Below are 21872 nucleotides of genomic sequence, written 5' to 3'. Positions count from 1 at the left end.
CATGTAAACGTAGTCTATTTTCATTTTGGTGATTCAGGAAAGTAAACATTAAAATCACGCAATATGCCCGTCAAAATAAGTATCATTATTTTCTTTTAATTACAGTTGTTTTCGGCATAGCAAATATATTTAGAAAACGCAAAGCGTTTGGGGATTTTAACATTTTCTCAGTTTTGGTTTGAGCTTCCATAGCAGACAATTTTGCCAGTCTTTTTGAGTTCAAATTTGAAAAAAACAGTTTCTTTTTCTAAGAAAAACTAAATTCTTTATTCAATATTTTTTTTCTTGTTTTACCATGAATTAAAGTTAAAAATTAAGTCAAATAAGGCAAATAATGGAAAAGTTGATTTGGGAAAGAAAGCAAAGAAAGGAAAATACTGCTTAAAATTAGCAAAATTATCTATAATGACCAGAATAATATGAATATATTACAATAACATAAATCCTTAGAATAAGCAAAATAATTTATTTCGCAGTGAAGGTTTGTTGTGACTATTTTTTACAGAAACAAAAGTATATTTAAAAAGGTAAAAAGCAAAATTAATTTTATGCTCGGTAATTATGTTTTTAGGAAGTAACATTATTTCAATAGTGTCTTTAAATGATTTTATCATGAATGCATTTGTATGTTTAAATCACATTTACCCCCAAGATTTCCATCACGTGCACCAAAAGTGTATGTTGCAAAAATTAGTAAATCCCTCACGTTTCTGCTGAGATTTCATTATAATGTTTAACAGAACATCACTGAAGCAACATCACTTTGACATAATTAAAATAAGTATCTGAACAAAGGCCATGGCTTACTGGAAAGCTATCCTCTGACGAGACAAAGATCAATTTATTTGGCTCAGATGGTGTGAAGCATGAGTGGCGAGGAGTACAAACATGTTTGTGTCATGCCTAAAGTCAAGCATGGTGTTGGGAATGGTTTGGGGCTGCATGAGTGCAACTGCAGTTGGGGAATTGCATTTCATTGAGTAAAACATGAACTCAAGCATGTAATGGAGCATTGAATTATCCCCTCCTTCCAGAAACTGGGTCGCAGGGCACTGTTCTAGTCTGATGATGACCCCAAAACATACCTCATCGTATTTGTATTTGGGGCCCAAATACACTTCTTAGATGACAAAGGCTTTTCTAAAGGAGCTAAGGGTATCGTGATGGACTGGCCAAGCGTGGCTCTAGAACGAAACCCAATAGAACCTCTTTGGGGCATCCTCAAGCGGAAGGTGGAGAGGCACAAGATATATCCCCCAGCACAGCCATGTTGTCATGGAGGAGTGGAAGATCATTCCGGTGGCAATTTGTGAGGCTCTGATGAAATGTGGATTAAATGGTTTTGAAAAATCATGGTGGCCACACAAAATATTAAACATCAGGAACTTTTACTTCAAAATGTACTCACTTTTGTTACTGGGGGTTTAGCTACTAATGGCTATATTTTGAGTTTTCTGAGGGGAAACATGAATTTACACTGCTATACACAGACTTCCTTTCATTGCGTCAAAGTGATGTCTCTTCAGTGTTGTTCAATTAAAATTATGAGGAAATCTCTGCATAAATGTTAGGGGGGTCACTTTTGTGACATACTGTACAAGAACCATTGGTCTAGTTCGCCAATTAATTTTTGCGGTTGCTTTGCTTCTTCACCACCTGTACCACTTGGTTATAATTAAGTCCACAAAAGCAATCGTTCTTAAGAAAATTGTGGGAAAATGTTTTCTCTACCACGCCTTCGAATCAATCTACATACAAAATCCAACGGTCCGGAAATGTTTTGCACTATAGGTGTGCGTGGTATCAGCCTCTTTTGTCCACATTCCTATGGTGACCTACAAGCAGAAGGTGACGCACATACTGCACAACGTCGTGTGCCTCTTAAACCCGCTTTACCCGCTCATGGGTTGCCTTAGCTGCATCATCAAGGTAACAGTGTAACGTCACATCTCACATGCTTACATTTTAGGGTATTGGTGTATTCCATTATTAATTTATTTGTTTTTTTCTGGCCAGGTCACCTTCCTCCCAAGTAGCATGTTTGATGTGGACTCTGTACAGAAGAGCACAGTCATCTCTGTCATTGCAGTAAGTCAACAAATTTTGCTTTCTCAGTAACTTTTTAAAGTTTGTTGTAGAATGAATTTACTTCTGATGGTGCACGCATTATAGAGTACCTTTGTCAAACTCATTGCCCACCACATCATTTTTTTGTTGCCCACGGGAGCCTTAAAATATCTGAGCAGAGAAAAATAAATGTCCTTTGACCAAAAATTACATTTCCCACAACCTGTAATACCTGCAAAGTGACTGTTTAAGGTCAGTACATGGCAGTGTTTTCATATCAATGGCAATGAGTAAAATTGAGAAATAAATTCCCCCAAAATAATTTTCAATCTCGAGGAACACGAATAGTTTAAAAAAAAATCCTTTCTGGTTTCATGTATTTTTTTTCAAACTTTTATAATGTTACCTAAATTGACATTAATGTTTTTGTTAACATTTGTGATCACCTTTTATTTTGAGTTTTATTATATTTTTTTAAGGTTTTCCATATTTTATGTCATGTCTATTCCTATAGCCCTATTTCCTATATTTTTATTTTGTTTTTCCAGAAAAAGAATTAAATTGCTACTTAAAATGAGCAAAAAAACATCTTTCTGTCAAAAAAAATCTGAATTGTTTATTTTAAATAATAAAAAGGTAATCAGCAAAATTATATGCATTATTTTTTTTGACGGACGGCGGGTTGGATAGGTGGTTAGCGTGCAGCCCCACTGTGCAGAGGTTTAGGGTTCAAGTCCAGCTACCACAGCCTCCCCGAGTGGTGTTGGCATGTACTCCCTGTGCCTGCGTGGGTTTTCTCCGTGCACTCCGTTTTCCTCCCACATTCCAAAAACATGCATGTCAGGTTAATTGGCCGGTCCAAATTGCCCCTAGGTCTGAATGAATGAGTGAGTGAGTTGTCTGTCTCTGTGTGCTCTGTGACTGGCTGGCAACCGATTCAGGGTGTCCTCTGCCCACTGCCCGAGGACAGCTGAGATGGGCTTCAGCGCCCCCTACTGAGGATAAGCGGTGAAGATAATGGATGGATGGATTTCTCTTGATTTGCTTTATTTTATTGTTTTTTGCAATGTTTTTTTAAATAGCTTACCGGTAGTCAAACATAATATGTAAATAAAGCTTCCTCTGTAATACCTCATGAGGAAATTATTAAGTCAAGTCATGTTTATCTGTATAGCCCTTTATCACATAGTCTCAAAGAGCTGCACAGACCGAAGATTATTGCAAACCACAGACTATTATGACACCATCCTCTGATCTAAAACCTACATGAGGGCAAATAATAATACCCAGATATTGTCAACATAAAATATAGGTTATTCATATGCCTTAGAATAGTAGCGTGTTTTAAGCTTGGATTTCAACATTTCCACTGAGGTTGCAGATCGAATTATTAGTAGATACAATTGCTTCGACCCACTTTTGGGTCCCGACCCACCAGTTGAGAAAAACTGGTTTTGGTAGTATGTGGCATTTTCTAAGTAGTTTTAGGGGTTCGGCTTACATGTGATGTAGGCTGATATGCGAGTATATATATGAATATATATATAAATATAAATATTTACTGATAGTAAAATTCTATCCAACATAGCTTTTCATCAATTAACACAGCGTTAATTGGGATACAAAAATCCCTTGGTTTTTGGGATTGGGGGACCTTCATTTTTTATCCTTTTTCTATTGCCTATTTTTTTGCACACTCAGCCGTACCTGCAGTGCTTCATGTTGATATTCGTGCTACGCTACTTGGAGCTGCGTCATGGCGGAAGGACCATCAGGACGGATCGTTTGTGCAGGTTAGCAGCCCCATCCCACAACTTTTCTCCCATGTCCTTTTTTTGCTTCTCGTATACAGACACGGGAATGTCCATATACGAGATGTATTTGGAACAAAAATCTTGCTAAACGTACAACGGGAAATCCAAGTTATGAACATTCAAAGAGGCTAACACTACAGACTGCTCAAAACTGCTCACTGCTTGTTACTGCTTTTTGCTAGCGTCAGGTCATACCATTTTGTGCATGCGCTTCCCGCCATCAGACTCACGATCCTGCACTTTTGGTTACCCAGTAATCCCTAAGTTAACAAAGTTATCACCTTTTATTATCATTTAACCATAGAACAGCGAAATTGGAAAGCTTCTCCATTCTGTGCAAGAAAGCAATTTAAAAAGAGGCCGGCTAGCTGCACGATGGCAACGGGTATCCTCGAAATGACCTAGGTCTCCGCGATGATTAAAATACAAGCATCACGGATGAAGCGTGTTGTAGCTCTAGATCATCCGTTTCATTGTTAATTGTTTTTTGGGGGGGAAGTAGGGATTTTTCTCGATTTTACAGCCATTAGGTGACCAAGCTCCCCAATTCCAACCCCTAATGCAAGCAGGGAGGCAATTGGTACCTGTTTTAAATCTGCTTAAATCAGCTAAAAGGGCAAAAGAAAGTAAAAAAAGCAAAGTGAAACAGACAAGAGAATAAAAATGGTGCCGTAAAAAATGTTTTTGTGTATGTTCATTTAAAGTTACAGTAACTTGAATGTTAAGCGTAGTGTAAGTGCTTATATATCATCAGTCTCTTGTGCTTCTCCCGCACCACACATACTATTTCATTTCAGCTCATGATGAATCTTATTTATCTCATTACTTTATTTTATGTTTAATTACTTTTTACTTATAGTAATCAGAAAAATGTATTTAGCTATTTAGGGTTAACTTGTGGATGTCAGGAACAGATCAATTCGTTTTTTAATTACCATATTTTCCGGACTATAAGGCACACCCAAAAACCCCAATTCGGCCAGAAATTTGAAAGTGCGCGTTATAACCCAGGGTGCCTTATGTACTGAAGATTACGGCGGGCGGGTATGATTGGAAATGCACACAGTAATTATTGGTATACGTTTCCATACAATGTTTCATGGTAAGACCCTATTTTAGCAATCGATAAAATTTGATGACCTAAATTCCAAAACGTTTTATGCAATGGGAATGTAACACAAGCAGTGGTGGTGAGAGTGCTGACACTTCACCACTAGACCACCAGTGGTATAAATCACATACGACAAGGCATTCGACTTTATTTCATTTTCGCACTATATACGGTGCCACAACACTTATTTGCATAGTGCATTCTAATATGTTAAATAGTCTTTTGTTGAAATACTTTCTTTTTTCCATTCTCTAACATTTATTGAAGATTTGCATAGTGAACAAGTCGAGAGACTGTTTCACATATCAGAATGGACTACGCAAATCAGTGTTGTAGCAACGTGAGTAAAAATAGTGTGATGATGAGATAGCTCTAATGCCTTTTTATGTCTTCTGCACTACTTGTGGGCTAGTCCTGAAGTGAAGGCAGCCGGCTAGCTGCATGCTCCCATTGGTAATACTTGAATTGAGCCAGGTCTCTGTGATGATTATTATACAATGGTAGAACTTCTCCTTTTACTGTTATCACCGCCATTACTCAGGTTAAATTCCGATTGCATGTTAGGAGATTTGAGTTAGCAGTATGAATGCATTAATATGTGCCCGTACACAAAAGATCTTACTGCAGTCGCTATTTAAAGCCTCATATAATCAGTGTGCCGTATATATGAAAAATATCAGACAATACGGTGTGTTGGTTTTAAAATTTGGTGCGCCTTATAGTAAGGTAATTCCCGGATTTCATATCCGGAAAATTTGCTTGTTACAAAGCAATTTAAGATACGAGCACGATATTGGAACGAATTAGGTTTGTACATAGAGGTACCACTGGATTGCTCTCCTGTACTCCTTGTTAACTTTTGCGCTAACTGAAATTACTTCCTCATTTTAAAGTTTTGTCTGTCTCACGGCAGGATATCGGCCTCAAAGCGCCCCAAAGTAGAGCGCAACCCCGAAGAAGGCCCGGAAGAGGGCGAGGACGAAGACGTTTGGATGGAAAAGACCAAAGTCAAGGAGGTGCTCGGCTGCCAGTCCTGTGATGAGGTAACCTGACATTTGAATCAATGCAAACAATGTATGTCTGATTTAATTTTTACTTCCTACTACTGAGACACAAATGTCTGTGCTCTTATACCTGTTCCAAGTATTTCTATTAAAGCACCATACTGTATGTGTGAACATGATTTTCTTTAAACTCAACTAAAAGTAGCAATTCAAGTGGATTACAAATGACCTAAAGGTACAGTAATCCCTTGTTTTTCGCGGAGGTGGCGTTCCCAAAAATTCCCGCAATAGTCAAATCCCGCAAAGTAAAAACATGTATTTATTTCTTAGATATTACACACATATTTACAGTTGAATGAATGGTCATTATTTTCATTATATAATAGTAGAACTTCTCCTTTCAGTGTAACAAAGCAATGTACAGACAAGCCAGCTAGCTGCATAGGTAATACTTGGGTCATGAATGAATTGTTTGTCACTGGTTGTAGCTCTACGTCATCAGTTTTTTTGGTAATAGATCTGTTGTTGGTGAGATACAGTACAGGTTTGGTAGGGGAAGCTTGTCAGAGGGGTCTAGCCTAGCTGTAGCAGTAGGCCAGGCCTGCGGCCAAGCTATTGCTGTTTGATGTAGATGATCATATTGCTAAAATTAACAGTATAGTTTTTTTTCAATCCTTTGTAGCTACCATAGCTCAGGAGGTAATACAGATTATTTTTCATTTTGGTGTAGAATTTTACTGCCATTTTGGAATTTATAATGGGTTTTTTTAAACATGAAAAAAAAGATAATGAAAATAAAATGAACAATAAGTATCAGCCTGAGGAATTCTTTTACTACTATGTATCTTTTTTTATATATAAAATAAGGAAATAATAATATAAATAAGCCAAATTTTAAAAAAGTTTTTTTTTTACAATATTTGATGTATGATTGTTATTTTTCTGTGCAAACTTACATTTAATAAAAAGAAATGGCTCAGTGAGAGGGCTTTAGAAGAGCAGGTTAGAGTTCCTTATTTGAAGGCTTCTCTCATTCTCCTTGGAAGTTCAAAATTCATTAATGTCTACTCTCTTTATTTTGAGTGTCTACTAAAGATTAACCTTATGATTTTTAGTTATTAAATATATTTCCCTGTAGTATTTCATGAGCATATGATTAGTATATTAAAGGAATGAAAAAATAGCAATTTGCTGCCACCTACTGATATTAGTTACTTGGCCGATGACTGGAAGAAATAAAAAATACTGAACAATGGCATGCTTTTTTGCAAAAATGAAGTTGGTCAATTTCTCGCGACCTACTAGACAAGGTGTCACGGCACACTAGTGTGCCCTGGCACAATGTTTGAGAAACACTGCATGACACAATGAAAATCCGCAAAGTATCGGAAGGGCAAAACGTAAACCGCGATACAGGGAGAGATTACTCTATTCCTAAATTCTAAAATATATAATATGTAAGGACCTGGTACATGGTTTTTGCATAAAATCTATATATATTTCATTGGTTTATTGACTTCTTGAGCTTTGAGGTCATGGGAGGAACACTGGCATGCATGCAAGCCAGTCACTGTATTGGTTTACGTGTTAGTTAGTCGAGAAGGTTGTTTCAGAACAAGTTTTAGTAGGTTTTGTGGAGAATGCCTCGGCCTTGTGTCGCAGGTAGATAGATAGATACTTTATTCATCCCCAGGTGGGTGCAGTAATAGTACAACAGAGGACGAGCAGCCAACAAAGGGCTAAATGTATCAAAATAGTAGCCGCTTGTAGTCCAGGATTTATGGTATATTGTTGTGTTGTTGTTGTAATGTTCTTTTTTATCATTTTCTTGAAATCTATCAATAGGTGCTTCAGCAGTTATTTGACTACTTTCAATAAAGTCACAAGTGTGACATCTTCCAATGTATTCATTTTCCCCGTGAGGGTGTCAAACTCTATCTTAAATTCTTACGTTTTTCATTTTCCTTGATTTCTTTCCATCACAATTGAGCACTCCGTTATATGTGTTAAAGTTGAAAGTGAAAACTTAAATTTATTTACTTTGTTTTTTCTCCTGTGAACATGGAAGAAAAAATTCCCATGATGTATTCTTAAATCCAAAGCTTTTTTGTTTTTCGTAGAAGCCACTGCTGGTCGCCAGCAACTTGAGGATGCAGTACATAGGTCATGGAAAAGGTTCGGCTCACAGCTCCCGTGTAAAAGTGGCCACCAAGAACGTTTCTTTCTGCGTTCGCAAAGGTCTGTTTTACTTTGACTTCTAGTTGGTATTCCAAATTATTGAGCTGAATACAATAATCCATCGGTTATCATGGTTAATGGGGACCAGAACCCCCCTGTGAAAAATCAGTGAATAGGCTTTTATAAAAGCCCCTGAGGTTACCTCAAAATTACCAAATAAAAGTATACGACTGTAATAGAATAAAAACTATAGATCTACAAATAAAAACACAGAACATAGAATTGCAGTTAAACGAATGGTCTGTGTTGTCATTATACAAAAGTACAACAAATTTGGAAGGCTTTTCCTTTCAGTGCAAGAAAGCGATTTAAAGAGCGGCTGGCTGATGATTAAAATACAAGGGTCACAAATGTAGCGGTTTCCTACAAGTTGCAGCTCCAGGTCATTCGTTTCATTGGTAATGGATCTGACATCGGTTAGATACAGGCTAGGCAGGGGCGGCATGTGATAGTTATGTAGCCTGGCCTTAGCAATAGCCCGGACCTGCAGCCTTGCTATTGCCTCCTCTCCCAGAGCCGCCTCAGTTGCTCCTTGAACCTGACACATTGAATTGTGCGCTCGCCCTGTTTTTTGACTGCCAACATACACCAGCCCATCACAGGTGTGCACACAGTCAAACCCACCCAACACACAAGGCCCTCCCTAATCTGCCCCTATGATAGCTTTTGTTGTGTGCCGTCTGCTCTGAACACAATACACGATGCTTTGTATCAATGACAACTCGATTTAAAATCTGTAGAGCAGTGAATCATCAATCAAGTACCGGGAGATTACTGTATCTTCAGTTAAAATATCAAAGATGTAGCTTGCTCTGAAAACTGACCTGAGTCAACTGCTCATTCGGCCGCAATGGGAATGTCTGTCTTATTCGTGCCTTTGTTCAGGTGAAGTTCTTGGACTGGTCGGCCCGAATGGATCCGGGAAGAGCACCATCATGCACATGCTGTGTGGGGATGCAAAGCCCAGAGCCGGACAGGTGGGCTTTCCTTTGCAATTTTTCAGTAGTTTTCTAAAACTTCTAAATTTTTCTACATGTTCTGAAATTTCAACAAAAACATCATGTGTGTCTCATCATCCACAGGACAGGACAGTGATTTGCAGTCGATCTAGTTCTTTATTGAAAAAAACAGTGTCTCTGGGAACAAGAGGGTAAACAGCAAATGTGTTTTTTTATATGAACACCGTAAATTACAGACTACAAAGCGCACCTGATTAAAAGCAACATGCTCTAATTTAAGAACAAAACTCAATTTTGTATTTCTACCAGCTGCCCTAGATTTTAAGCCACAGGCTTAAACAGACAGAAAAATAAGATACTTTCCGTCCAATTCTTATCATTTAAAGTCCAGTGCACACCTGGCGGCAACCGCGTGGGCAATTTTGTGGTAACACCGTTTTCAGTTCTGCTACAGGTTGTCTACGTGGCATTTTTTCAAATAACATCTGACCATTCAAGATGGTGATTACAAAGACGAGCATATATATTCAATACTGCGCCGAAAGAAAACGGGTCTCAGGGCGTAAACCGTGAGCCCTATACTTCTAGACATCAGCGCCAGGGCAACCATACTGAGAATCGTGCGAGATTGCAACACAGACATGAAAGTCATCTTTTTGTGTTGTCATTGGTGGTTACCATGGTACCAGACCAAATTGCATGCACTTGTTATCGTTCCTCATGGATCAAAGGAAACTTTAGCAACCTGACATTAATGCCAATGATACAGAAGCAATTTACCATTTTTTTATTGATAACTGCTGTTAAAAGTACTGTCAAACCTTCCGTTTTGCTCATGTCATGTATTATATGAATACTGTTGGGAAAAACATTGATTGACTTCCCCCCCTAAAAGCGGTCATACATTTTTCTTTTTTTTGCTTAATAAGGGTGATTGCAACCATTAATACATGGAGCAATTGGCTGAGGTTGACAGTTATGAGATCGAGAGACAGTTAATTTATTGTAAGCACTTACTGTCCACCTAAAATTCAAGATACTGTAACTATAAAGGAAAGTACACACAACATTTTTTGCTGATTTATTTTTTCCCTGTAGTAGTTTGCATGCACAAACTGGGACAAGCTGATGCTGGTGGTAAGCAGTGAGCGGTCTCGAGCGCTGGCCTCTGGGCATGCTGGTGATCTTGAATTTACCTCGTATGTGGCGCAAGATTTTTGTTCCAAATAGTATCAAAATTCTTGTGTTCAGAAGTGCTGGTATTAAGAGGTACCACTGTAGTTTGTTTGAATGCAAACATGTGACATGTTTTCAGGTGCTGATTGGAGAACTAGGTGTGGAGCATGTAGGCTACTGCCCCCAGGTCAACCCTCTTTGGCCCAGGATCACACTACAGGAGCACCTGGAAATGTACGCCGCCATCAAAGGGCTGAAGGGACGCGACGTGCCAGGAATCATCCAGCGGTGGGTCCAACACTGTTGTGATAAAAAACACATTCCGATTTAAAAGACTGCGCTCGTGACCTTTGTGGCTCCTATGTTTCTTTTATGCAGTGTGGTGAATGCACTGGAGCTGAAGGAGCACGTGCATGACCAGACGAGATCTTTGAGCCGAGGACTCAAGAGAAAGGTGAGTAGAACGTCTTGTAAAATGGTGGTTTTGTCCCACGTCCAAAAGACTGTCTTAAACAATGCTGTGCCCCCGCCAGCTGTGCTTCGCTTTGAGCATGATCGTGAACCCTGAGATGGTCCTCCTTGATGAGCCCTCCTCCGGAATGGACCCCAAGTCCAAACAGCATGTGTGGTCAGATTGTCTTTCTTCACATTTTTCATTCTTCCTATTACATGCAACTTTACTCTGCCCCATTGTTGCTGGTAGAGTTGTCATTATTATTACAGGCAGTCATTATTATTACAGGCATGAAAATATCTCAACTTTTGAAAGAATTCACCGTTACTTAGAATTGCAGTTGAATTAATTGTCTTTATTGTCAAACAATAGTACAACGGAATTAGAGGAGGTCTCCTTTGTGTAAGAACGCGAGAGCGGCCGGCTAGCTGCATGCTAGCGTCAGGTGTCTTTGGGTTGTGCCAGGTGAATGAAATACAACCGTCCTTAATGTAGTGGGTTCCTACCTGTTGTAACTCAGGGTTATCTGTTTCATGGGTAATGGATCTGGCTTTTGTAAGATACATGTTTAGCAGGGGTAGCATAAAAGAGTCTTTAGCCTAGCCGGTCCAGTAGGCTGGACCTGCAGCCTCGCGAATATATTCTCTCTTAAATACGCGTCAGTCTTTTACCGGTTCTGAAAACAATCCACGGAGCACCTGCTGGTGATCACCACTTCTTTGCACTCTTCTGACTTTCCTTAGAGTCCGATTTAATTGATTCAATCCAATGTGAAGAGCAGCAAAAATACTATCTGTGCTCCATACTTTTTATGTTTTAGATTTAAATCACTTGAGCGCCCCAATCCTGTTTGACTGACGGCTTCCACCAGCCTACCACTGTCACGCACACATACACCCACCCAACACACAAAGCCCACTGTAACCTGCCCCCACGTTGTATGCTGTCTTCTGCAGAGCACAATGCACAAGTATCAATGACTATAACGACAATTCAATTCACAATCCGTGAAGTATTTAACTAGTGATAACCGAAGCACAAAGTAGAGAGGGGTTTTTGTATTCACTTCTCTATCCATCCATTATCTGCACTGCTTATCCTCAGGAGGGTCGTGGGGGTGCTGGAGCCAACCCCAGCCATCTTCGGGCAGTGGGCAGGGGACATCCTGAACTGGTTGCCAGCCAGTCGCAGGGCACACAGAGACAGACAACTCACTTGCTCATTCAGACCTAAGGAGAATTTTGGACCAGCAAATTAACCTGACAGGCATGTTTTTTTGGAATGCAGAAGGAAACCGGAGTGCCCAGAGGAAACTCGCGCAAGCATGGGGAAAACATGCAAACTCCACACAGGAAGGCTGGTAGCTGGTTTTAAACCCATGACCTCAGGAATGTGCCGCGTACACGCTAACCACTTTATTGCTGTGCCGCCCTACACACTACTCGTTAATTATAATTGACTTATTGAACTAAATATAATTTCTTTGGGATTGAATTATTTTCTTCAAATAGTTTAGTTTTTTAGGAGCTGTGCATATTTGTTCAACTTCACATTTTTTACATTTTTCCAAGTTGATATGAGGAGCTAACACACATTTATTAGTGTTCTCTGCTTGTGCATGCACAGGAAGGCCATCCGCACCGCCATGAGAAATCGCCAACGTGGCGCCGTGCTGACCACGCACTACATGGAAGAGGCGGAGGCTGTGTGCGACCGCGTAGCCATTCTGGTTTCGGGCCGTCTCAGGTGCGTCCTGCCCCATCTCGTCTAAACTTTTTCTTTTTGGAGGTTAAAGTTATTCACAAATTCTTAAACGTGCAAAATGTGAGGAAATAATACACGTTTTTTGCATAAAATGTATATATATGTCATTGGTATATTTTAATTATTTTCCCAAATAATGCATTTTGAAGACGACCTGTCTCGTTTTTGACTTTCTGACCTGTGACATCATTGGAGGAACACCAGCACCATTGCAAGCCAGTCACCATTTTGGTTTAGGTGTTAATTAGTCAAAGAGGTTACGAGTGTTCAGGCCATGTTTTGGTTGTTTTTGTAGAGAATGCCTTAGCGTTATGTCACAGGTGGATGTAGTACAACAGAGGGTGTACAACAAAGGGTGAGTGGCCAAATAGCAGCTAACTTGCAAAAATAACACGCAGAGAGCGACCAACATGGGGCTAAAAACAAACCGATCAACGGAAAAACGCGGGGCTGGCTGACCAAACAACAAGTAAAAAAAGCTTTTGGCAGCCACCACGCTGAATTTGAACTAGCCGTACAATGTTATACCACCCGCAACATGCGCTGTGGAGAAAAAAAGCCACAATCGCCTACTTAAAACAGGCAAAGGCAAAGAAGGAACACACGCTGTAATGGCAGAACTTACACTTATCTCAGACAATCAGTTATAAGGCCTCCAACCACAGGGTAAAAAAAGTTCCAATTTATCTAAGCAGCAGAAATTTGCTGTATGCAATCACTGCTCAATACAATGTCTGTCTGTTCTGGAGCTGGCCTCGCATGTTGTGTTAATGGGATTGTTGTGTTCCCTCAATTATATCACAGCTCTACAGCTAAAAAAGCCCAAAGAGTTGACTTAGAGGCTCTCGAGTTCCCAGTGCGTGGAATATTTTGCAACATATCTGCACGATTTGGGGGGAAAAGACACTACACTGTTAATACCTAATTAAATAAAAATTGGACTTTGTGATACCTTTAACGGCAGTTGGCATCCATCACTTTGGTCTATTACTGACCCCCTCAACAGGTGCCTGGGCTCCATCCAGCATCTAAAGGCCAAGTACGGCCGAGGCTACACCCTGGAGCTGAAACTCGGAGAGGACCTCCAGCAGGCGGCACTGCTGCACAAGGAGATCATCGCTATCTTTCCACACGCCTCCAAACAGGAGAGGTTGGTGAAAAGTCGTAAATATACAGGAAATCCTACGTTTTTCGCGTGGGTTGCATTCCGAAAAGGAAGTGCAATAGTCATAATCCACAAAGAGGAAACCTTTATTTGTTTATTAAATACTCTATTATAGATTAAAGCCACAGAACAAACCCTATTTACTGGCCCAAGCATTTTTCAACGAATAAAAGTACTTTCACAAACGTATTAGTACAAATAACTTCTGTACTGTTAAATCATAGTTTAAAAAATAATCTTGCGCTGTTGATTCCAAACGGGTTTGAAAATGGTTTCAGGACACTGTCTAAATTTACTTGATGATATTTTGTCACCCTCATGTGGACGTTATTGGAAAACAGAAATGTGGCGGGAAATTTCCTTTACCTTCTTTTAGCACAGGGGTTGGTAACCTATGGCTCTTTTCATGGGTACACCTGGTTAAGAGAAAAAAAATAGCTCATGCAAATCTTCTGTGTCATTCTAATTGGTTGTGGAAAAAAAAGTTCTTTAATGCAGGGATGTGATTTTTCCGCTAATTCGCGGAATTCCGCTTTTTTTATCTCCAAAAATAAAATTTTAAAATTTCCGGTGTTTTAATTGGTAAAAAAAAACGATTTCGTCTCGACAGCATGCCATTTGAGTGTTTCCGTAACTGAAATGAAACGTACTTGCGATTGGTTGAAGTCTCGTGTTGACCAATAAACGCGCTTGTTATAGGAGTGTGCCATTGTTCATTTCTCACACGTTTTTGCCGGGTGTTTAAAGAAAGATGTCCGTGATCGAACGCAAAGATGCTCCGCGAGCTAAAGAAATTGATAAGATTGTAAAAAACAAGTTTCGATGGGACTGGTTGGAGAAGGAATTATCTACGAATGTTGGAAAGAAGACTGTGACGAATTTGTTCAATGACTTTATTCGGAAGATCGATCGTGCCGGGAAAGCACTTTGCATTTGGTGTCATGATACCATCGACTATGGTGGGAGAGGTTTCAAAGCTCTTGAAAGTCACGCAAAGAGCAAAAAACACGTGAAAGAACTCCAGTCAAGAACGACAAATTATTCCATCGCTGGAAGTTTCGGTGCCCAAACGAAAACTCCAAAACTTTACGGCCTCCATCCCTTATTGACATCACAATCGGAAGCGGTAATAAAGAGACGTGATCCACCCCAACAACCTGTACCAGTTGCTGATAGAGTCGTGAATTTTGAGGTAGGTGGTAAACTTTTCAAATTTATTTGACAGTTTTCCCATTTTTTTCGAAAATATTATAACGTAATAAAAATGGCCATAAATATTTAACAATTACAATAATAGATTTTCATGTGTACATTACACCAACACTTTACTGTAGGGCCTATACTTATTGTACTTTTTACTGCCCTGGTCCTACCTGGTTCCCCCCCCCCCCCAGCTAGCAATCACCCCCCCCCCCCCCCCCCCGCTAATTTTCAGATAATTTCACTTTGGTCAAATCACATCCCTGTTAATGACACCCGCGCCACCCTTGAGGGAGCCTGGGGGGTATTATTTGACCACTAGATTTCGCTGTATTGTGTAGTGCAACCAAAAACGAGTGCAAGGAAAACTACAAACAAGACTCAAAGAGACTAAAATGCACAATTTTACCTCACCCATTTTCTTGTCTAGCCTTTTTGAGTTTTTTTGTTACTCGTAGCAACAAGATGGCTTACAATTAGCTCATGTTATGTTAAGGAAATGCGAATTTCTCGAACTAGTACTTTTTGAAAATGCATGTATATAAGATTCTGTATTTTGCATTATTTTTAAATCAATATTGTTCTTTCTAATGAATGATTGTTTTCTGCCACTAGGAGGTGCTAAATAATACAACTGTCCCTTAAACCTTTATATTAAGGTGACCCTGCGGGCTCCAATTGGCCCCCAGGCTGCATGTTACCAGCTCGGTAGCCTAGATGGTAGGGCGCCCGCTCTGAGACTGGGAGGTCGCTGGTTCAAGCCTCGGCCGAGTCATACATAAGACTTACAACATTGGTACTCATTGCCTCCCTGCTTGGCGCTCAGCATCAAGGGTTGGAATTAGGGGGTTTGGTCACCTAGTGACTAAAATGGCTGCGCCCTGTTTGGCTGCGGCTGCATCGGCTCGCTACAGTTTAACTGTACGGGTCACGTGTATCGACATTTCGTTCTGTGTGTATTGTTACAAAGAATGACAATAAAAGTAAATTCTAATTCTATTCTTTCTATGTTTGAGACCCCTGCCCTAGACTGTCCACGCACGGGGGTTTGGATACACTGAACTATCAGTGTAATAAGAATTGTGCATCCCTTCTCGATACCCCACAGTAGAAATCAGCATTTTAACACTTCTTATTTTTTTTTCTTCGTTAGCTTCACCACGCTGATGGCATACAAAATCCCCACGGAGGACGTCCGGTCTCTGGCCACTGCCTTTTTGCAACTGGAGCTCAGTCAGTCATGCACACACACATAAAAAAGAACAACACTTAAAAATACAGTGTATATATATATATATATATATATATATATATACACACACACACCTATGTACAGTGGCTTGCGAAACTATTTGGCCCCCTTGAGCTTTGTGACCTTTTGCCACAGTTCAGACTTCAAACATAAATATATAAAATTGTAATTTATTGTGAAGCATCAACAATAAGTGGGACACCATCATGAAGTGGAACACACTTTATTGGCTAGTTTAAACTTTTTTAACAATTAAAAACAAAAAAGTGTGTGTGAAAAAATATTCAGCCCCATTAAGTTAATACTTTGTAGTGCCACCTTTTGTTGCGATTATAGCTGCAAGTCGCTCAGGGTAGGTCTCTATCAGTTTTGCACATCGAGAAACTGATATTTTTGTCCATTGCTCCTTGCAAAACAGCTCGAGCTCATTGAGGTTGGATGAAAAGCGTTTGTGAACAGCAGTTTTCAGTTCTTTCCACAGACTCTCAATTGGATTGAGTTCTGGACTTTGACTTGGCCATTCTAACACCTTGATATGTTTTTTGGTGAACCGTTCCATTCTAGCTTTTGCTTTGTTTTGGATCATTGTCTTGTTGGAAGACAAACCTCCGTCCCAGTCTCAGGTCTTTTGCGAACTCCATAAGGTTTTCCTCCAGAATGGTCCTCTACTTGGCTCCATCCATCTTCCCATCAATTTTAACCATTTTCCCTGTCCCTGCTGAAGAAAAGCAGGCCCAAACCACGATGCTGCCACCACCATGTTTGGGGATAGTGTGTTGAGGGTGATGAGCTGTGCTGCTTTTACGCCAAACATAGAGTCTTCGATTTTGGTCTCATCTGACCAGAGCACCTTCTTCCACATGTTTGGTGTGTCTCCCAGGTGGCTTGTGACAAACTTTAAACAACACTTTTTATGGATATCGTTAAGAAATGGATTCCTTCTTGCCCCTCTTCCATAAAGGCCAGATTTGTGCAGTATACGACTGATTGTTGTCCTATGGACGGATTCTCCCACCTCAGCTGTAGACCTCTGCAGTTCATTCAGAGAGATCATGGGCCTCTTGGCTGCATCTCTGATCAGTTTTCTTCTTGTATGAGCTGAAAGTTTAGGGGGACGGGCCGATCTTGGTAGATTTGCAGATGTCTGATATTTCTTCCGTTTCAATATTATTGCTTGCAGAGTGCTCTTTGTAATGTTTAAAGCTTGGGAAATCTTTTTGTATCCAAATCCAGCTTTAAACCTCTCCACAACAGTATCTCGGACCTGCCTGGTGTGTTCCTCGTTCTTCATGATGCTCTCTGCGCTTCAAACAGACCTCTGAGACTATCACAGTTCAGGCGCATTTATACAGTGTCTTGATTCCACACAGGTGGATTCCATTTATCATCATTAGTCATTTAGATCAACATTGAATCATTTAGAAATCCTCACTGAACTTCTGGACAGAGTTTGCTGCACTGAAAGCAAAGGGGCTGAATAATTTTGCACACCCACTTTTTCGTGTTTTTTTTTTTGTTAAAAAAGTTTAAATATCCAAGAAAGTGTGTTTTACTTCATGATTGTGTCCCACTTATTGTTGATGCTTCACAAGAAATTTTAGTTTTATATATCTATGTTTGAAGTCTGAAATGTGGCAAAAGGTCACAAAGTTCAAGGGGGCTGAATAGTTTCGCAAGCCACTGTATATGTATAATGTATATGTATAATATATGTATATATATGCACACACACAAGATAACACACTTTCACCCACAAACATACAAAAAGAAACCTGCAAAAATGCATACACATAAACACACCTACATGGATGTATAGAGACAAACACATTCTCGAATATTTACACAAAACAGACACCGTCCAGTTGCACACATTTCCACAAAAATGCATACTAACACATAATGTGACACACACATTTACCCACAAACACAAAGTTTCTTGGAAATATATATATATATGTATATATATATATATATATATATATATATATATATATATATATAAATAAAATGTATACATATGTATAAATGCACTTGTGAAAGAATGACGACACACACAAAACAGACACGTGTACGACATGTATTCAAATACACGCACACGGAATGTTGTTATTTCCTCATTTGAGTGTGATGTCACGTGTTTTTGTGCAGTCAAACGAACGTTCCAGATTGAAGAGTACAACTTCTCGCAGTCCACGTTGGAACAAGTGAGACACACTACAACATTTCTCAACATTGGTTAAAAGCTAATTTGCATTTTTTTTTTTTGCAAAAAACAACAATTAATTAATGAGGTTTGTTTTGGCCGCCCCTCCGCCGTGCGTGGGTGGGCGGCCAAGACATTATAAGACTAGGCACTATCTTACAGTATATAAGACAGACCTTTTCCATGTCATGCTAAAGGAGGCTCCACAGCTGTGTTTTCAATCTTTCCGGCATCCAGCAAACAGTTTTTAGAGAATATGCGGTCTCTTGGTTCTTATTTCTTGTATAGCAAGCAGTTAAGATCAAAGAACCAGGCTGATGTTCCTGAATACATCTTGCCACGTGTATAAAATGGTGTTTTGCGTGTTGTGCAGGTCTTCCTGGATTTCGCCAAGGAGCAGGAGGGTGAGGAGACTGGCTCGCTCAGCACAACTTTCCAGTGGAGTCGCCTGACCAACGAGCAATCTCTGAATGACAACCACAGCGAAAGTGTCGTGCGACAGCTGTGACGCAAAAATGGACCGTGTATGTTTGTGAAAACATGTCGCCACTCATATTTTGTTCCCCCTTTCACGCTAATTTGAGGGAGTACAAAAAAACTTTCCAGGCAGTTGAGGAAATTCCTCCTTCACGCTGCAAATGCTACAATAGAGCGATTGTGTATAGTCTGAAATCCTATGGTGTGTGTCTCCTTGGATCCCTTAACCGCCTGTCTCTCTTTTTCTCTCTTACTCCATTTTTTCCCTCTTTCATTCACTCTTTCTCCCTGCATTCCTCTCTTGTTCTATCCCTCTGTCTCGTTCTTTTTCTCTTTTTTTATGTTTCTGTCCTTCTTTCATCCATGGTCTATCTCTTTCATTCTCTATCTCCCGATTTCTCTCTCATTCTCTTTCTCTTTTTAGTTCCACTTTCTCTTTTTCTTTCACTTTCATTCTGTTACCCCCTCTCTCTGTCGCCATCTCTCTCTCATTCTCATTTTTTGTTTCTCTTTCTCCTCTTTTTCTTTTTTTGCCTTTTCTCTTTCTTTGTCTTTCTTTCTTCCTCTAGCTCGCTTTATTTCTTCCTCTAGCTCTTTTTCTTTTCTCACCTTTGCTGTCTCTCTCTTCCCACTTTACTCTTTCTTTATTTTTTACCCCGTTCTCTTTCTTCCTCTTTTTTTCCCTCTCTTTTGAACTCTCTCTCAAAAGCTGTTGTGACTGGGTATTATCAGTGGCGTTTTTTCTGTGTTGCATTTTAAGTATAAACAATTTGAAATTTTAAAATAGGTAAAGTTCAATGTAATTTGAAACAAAAAAGGGTTGTATAATGTACTAGCATTACACAGTTTCAAAATTAATTAATTTTGTGCATTGTTTCAATGTTATTGGTCAATATAATTACCCATAAGAACCCTTTGAACACCCCAGTCTTTCTGTTATAAATGGCCATGTCTGACTATCACGTAATTTTTCGTTAACGAAATGGGTCCGGCTTCTTTTGGGTTAAAAGTTCTTCCCTTTTCAATTTATTACCGGGAAATGCTACCTTCATTTTTGCATGGTCCCTTATGTATGCCCTGTTTGGGTATAGCATGCACCTGTCCTCCTAGGCTCAACACATAGGGAGCAATGACACTTCATAGGCCTAAGCCATACAAACTCATGACAGCTGGTTTTAACCACGAGGAAGGAAAAATCACAATGGCAAGGCAAAAGCCCCACAGAGCACTGTCGGCATCATTTTCAATCAGACTTGTTGTGAAACATGGCCACAATTTCAAGTATTTACAAGCACTTCACCCAAAATCCAAGCACTTCCTTCCAAAAACAACATTAAAATTTAAAAAAAATTCATGGATTTCAAGCACACGAACAAACCTTGTAGCTTAGCGTTAGCTGTAATCTATTCCTGTTTATTGAACATACAAACTTAACATGACACAAACGTTCTTTTTACTTACAGCTACAAACATGTCATGAAAGGATACACAAATTGATACAGGACGGACAGATTTTGAGATGTCCGTTCAAGTGTTGCAGGTTGTATTTGAGGAGAATTGGGGAACCCTCAGCAGCGGAGAGAGCTTGCTAGAGTTGCGTCCTCAGTGGTGCCTCGGTGACCCAGGTGGTTAAGGGATCCATGAACGTGAATGGTCCTAAATAAATGACAGCGCAGCGCGAACAAGGCTTTTGCTCAATGCCTCGGACGGCCGGGTGGAAAGTATCCACTAAAGTAAGCGAAAGGGGGTTTTGCTGTGTTTTTAAAAGCTATTTTAAGTATTTGGAGACGACTGATTTTGCAATACAATATTGTTTTTCAAAGGTAATTGTCACTTTAAGGTCCACAAAAAGTTCAGAGTGTTGTGTCGAAAAAGCACTGGTGTTTTTAAAGGTCAGTATGAACGGGCCTTAGTTCTGTTTTAAAAGGTGGTGTGTGCAACTTGAAATTTTGCTATTCTCTACCGCCATCTCCTGGCTTAAACGTCATGATCGCAGCCTCAGTCAGCTCATTCCTCAAGTACTAATAAACGGGTTTTTTTCATCTTTTATGGGGGTTAGGTTGGCGTTTGGACTGTATTTGAAACAAGCCTATTCTTACTTCAACCATTTTCAGGCTACACGAACAAAAAAACAAAAAAACAGGAACAAGCATGAAATCACTTTCCAGCCCTTTCATGCTTCCAAATGGGTTGCGAGTCCCAGAAAAGTAGTGCTAAAAGTAAGCTAAAACCAGAAAAGCACGGTTAGGAAAAATATATAGGATCCATGAATTAAGTTGGGCATTGTTAACACATACTTAATAGAAGAAATATTCTACTTTCAATTTTTTAAAGACACCTCAAACAGCGTATCCTTCCTGTAAGTATAACCCTTCCAAGATGGACGCAACAAAGCGGACCATGTATGTTGCCCCACCAGAAGTTAGCTGCCGTCAATGATTCTTTTATCTCCTTGAGTTGATGTTTCACCAGAAATTATTTATTGAATGCTGCCTTTTTGTGATGTGTTTACTTTGAAATATTCGAAATACAGTACCTGAAGATTGTGTTTTCTTGTACACAAAATGTTCGCCAAAGTGTAATTCTGTATGAGTACATCCGTCCATTGTCTTCTGCTTATTGAAACATTCAAGACGAGATACACGAAAAGCACCGATTTGCAATTCTGTTGAGGTTTTTATTACAACAAAAACAAATAAAACTGAATATTCTGGGCTGCGATTGCACAAGACAATTATGTTTTCACAAGTGCACTTTTAATTCGTTTGTATTCTAGAAGGGGCGGATCGCTTTGGGCTATGACAAAAGCGGAACATAACTCAGTGGAAATTTCTCCAATGTCCTGCTTCTCACCAGTACTCTGTCCATACTGAATCCTGCAGTTGGTTTGATAAGATTCGAGGCCTCCACTCGACAGTAAATCAGAACGCCACTTAGAACAATGTAGAGATAAGTTGAGTTAGATAGTGACACTTGAGACGTCAAGTA

General features: G+C 39.7%; 1 protein-coding gene across 4 annotated transcripts in view; it reads left to right on the top strand.

The window, feature by feature from the left end:
- The window catches only part of abca5 (ATP binding cassette subfamily A member 5), a 63764-nt gene extending 42143 nt beyond the window's left edge, over window positions 1-21621 (top strand). For all 4 annotated transcript variants that reach the window (XM_088323304.1, XM_088323301.1, XM_088323302.1 and 1 more), the window contains exons 25-38: window positions 1792-1929; window positions 2017-2088; window positions 3769-3860; window positions 5906-6035; window positions 8117-8234; window positions 9120-9211; window positions 10509-10657; window positions 10748-10823; window positions 10903-10997; window positions 12450-12569; window positions 13594-13737; window positions 16106-16185; window positions 18353-18408; window positions 18781-21621. In XM_088323304.1, the coding sequence (XP_088179430.1) occupies window positions 1792-1929; window positions 2017-2088; window positions 3769-3860; window positions 5906-6035; window positions 8117-8234; window positions 9120-9211; window positions 10509-10657; window positions 10748-10823; window positions 10903-10997; window positions 12450-12569; window positions 13594-13737; window positions 16106-16185; window positions 18353-18408; window positions 18781-18915 (1497 nt within the window). In that variant the 3' untranslated portion in view covers window positions 18916-21621. The remainder of the gene's footprint in view (window positions 1-1791; window positions 1930-2016; window positions 2089-3768; window positions 3861-5905; window positions 6036-8116; window positions 8235-9119; window positions 9212-10508; window positions 10658-10747; window positions 10824-10902; window positions 10998-12449; window positions 12570-13593; window positions 13738-16105; window positions 16186-18352; window positions 18409-18780) is intronic.
- The last annotated feature ends 251 nt before the right edge of the window (window positions 21622-21872 follow it).

Source organism: Urocampus carinirostris, chromosome 19 (genome assembly GCF_059441175.1).
Source record: "Urocampus carinirostris isolate Australia breed hairy pipefish chromosome 19, RoL_Ucar_1.0, whole genome shotgun sequence".
Classification (NCBI taxonomy): domain Eukaryota; kingdom Metazoa; phylum Chordata; class Actinopteri; order Syngnathiformes; family Syngnathidae; genus Urocampus; species Urocampus carinirostris.
The sequence above is the reverse complement of the archived record's forward strand: the minus strand, read 5'-3'. Positions and strand labels throughout refer to the sequence as shown.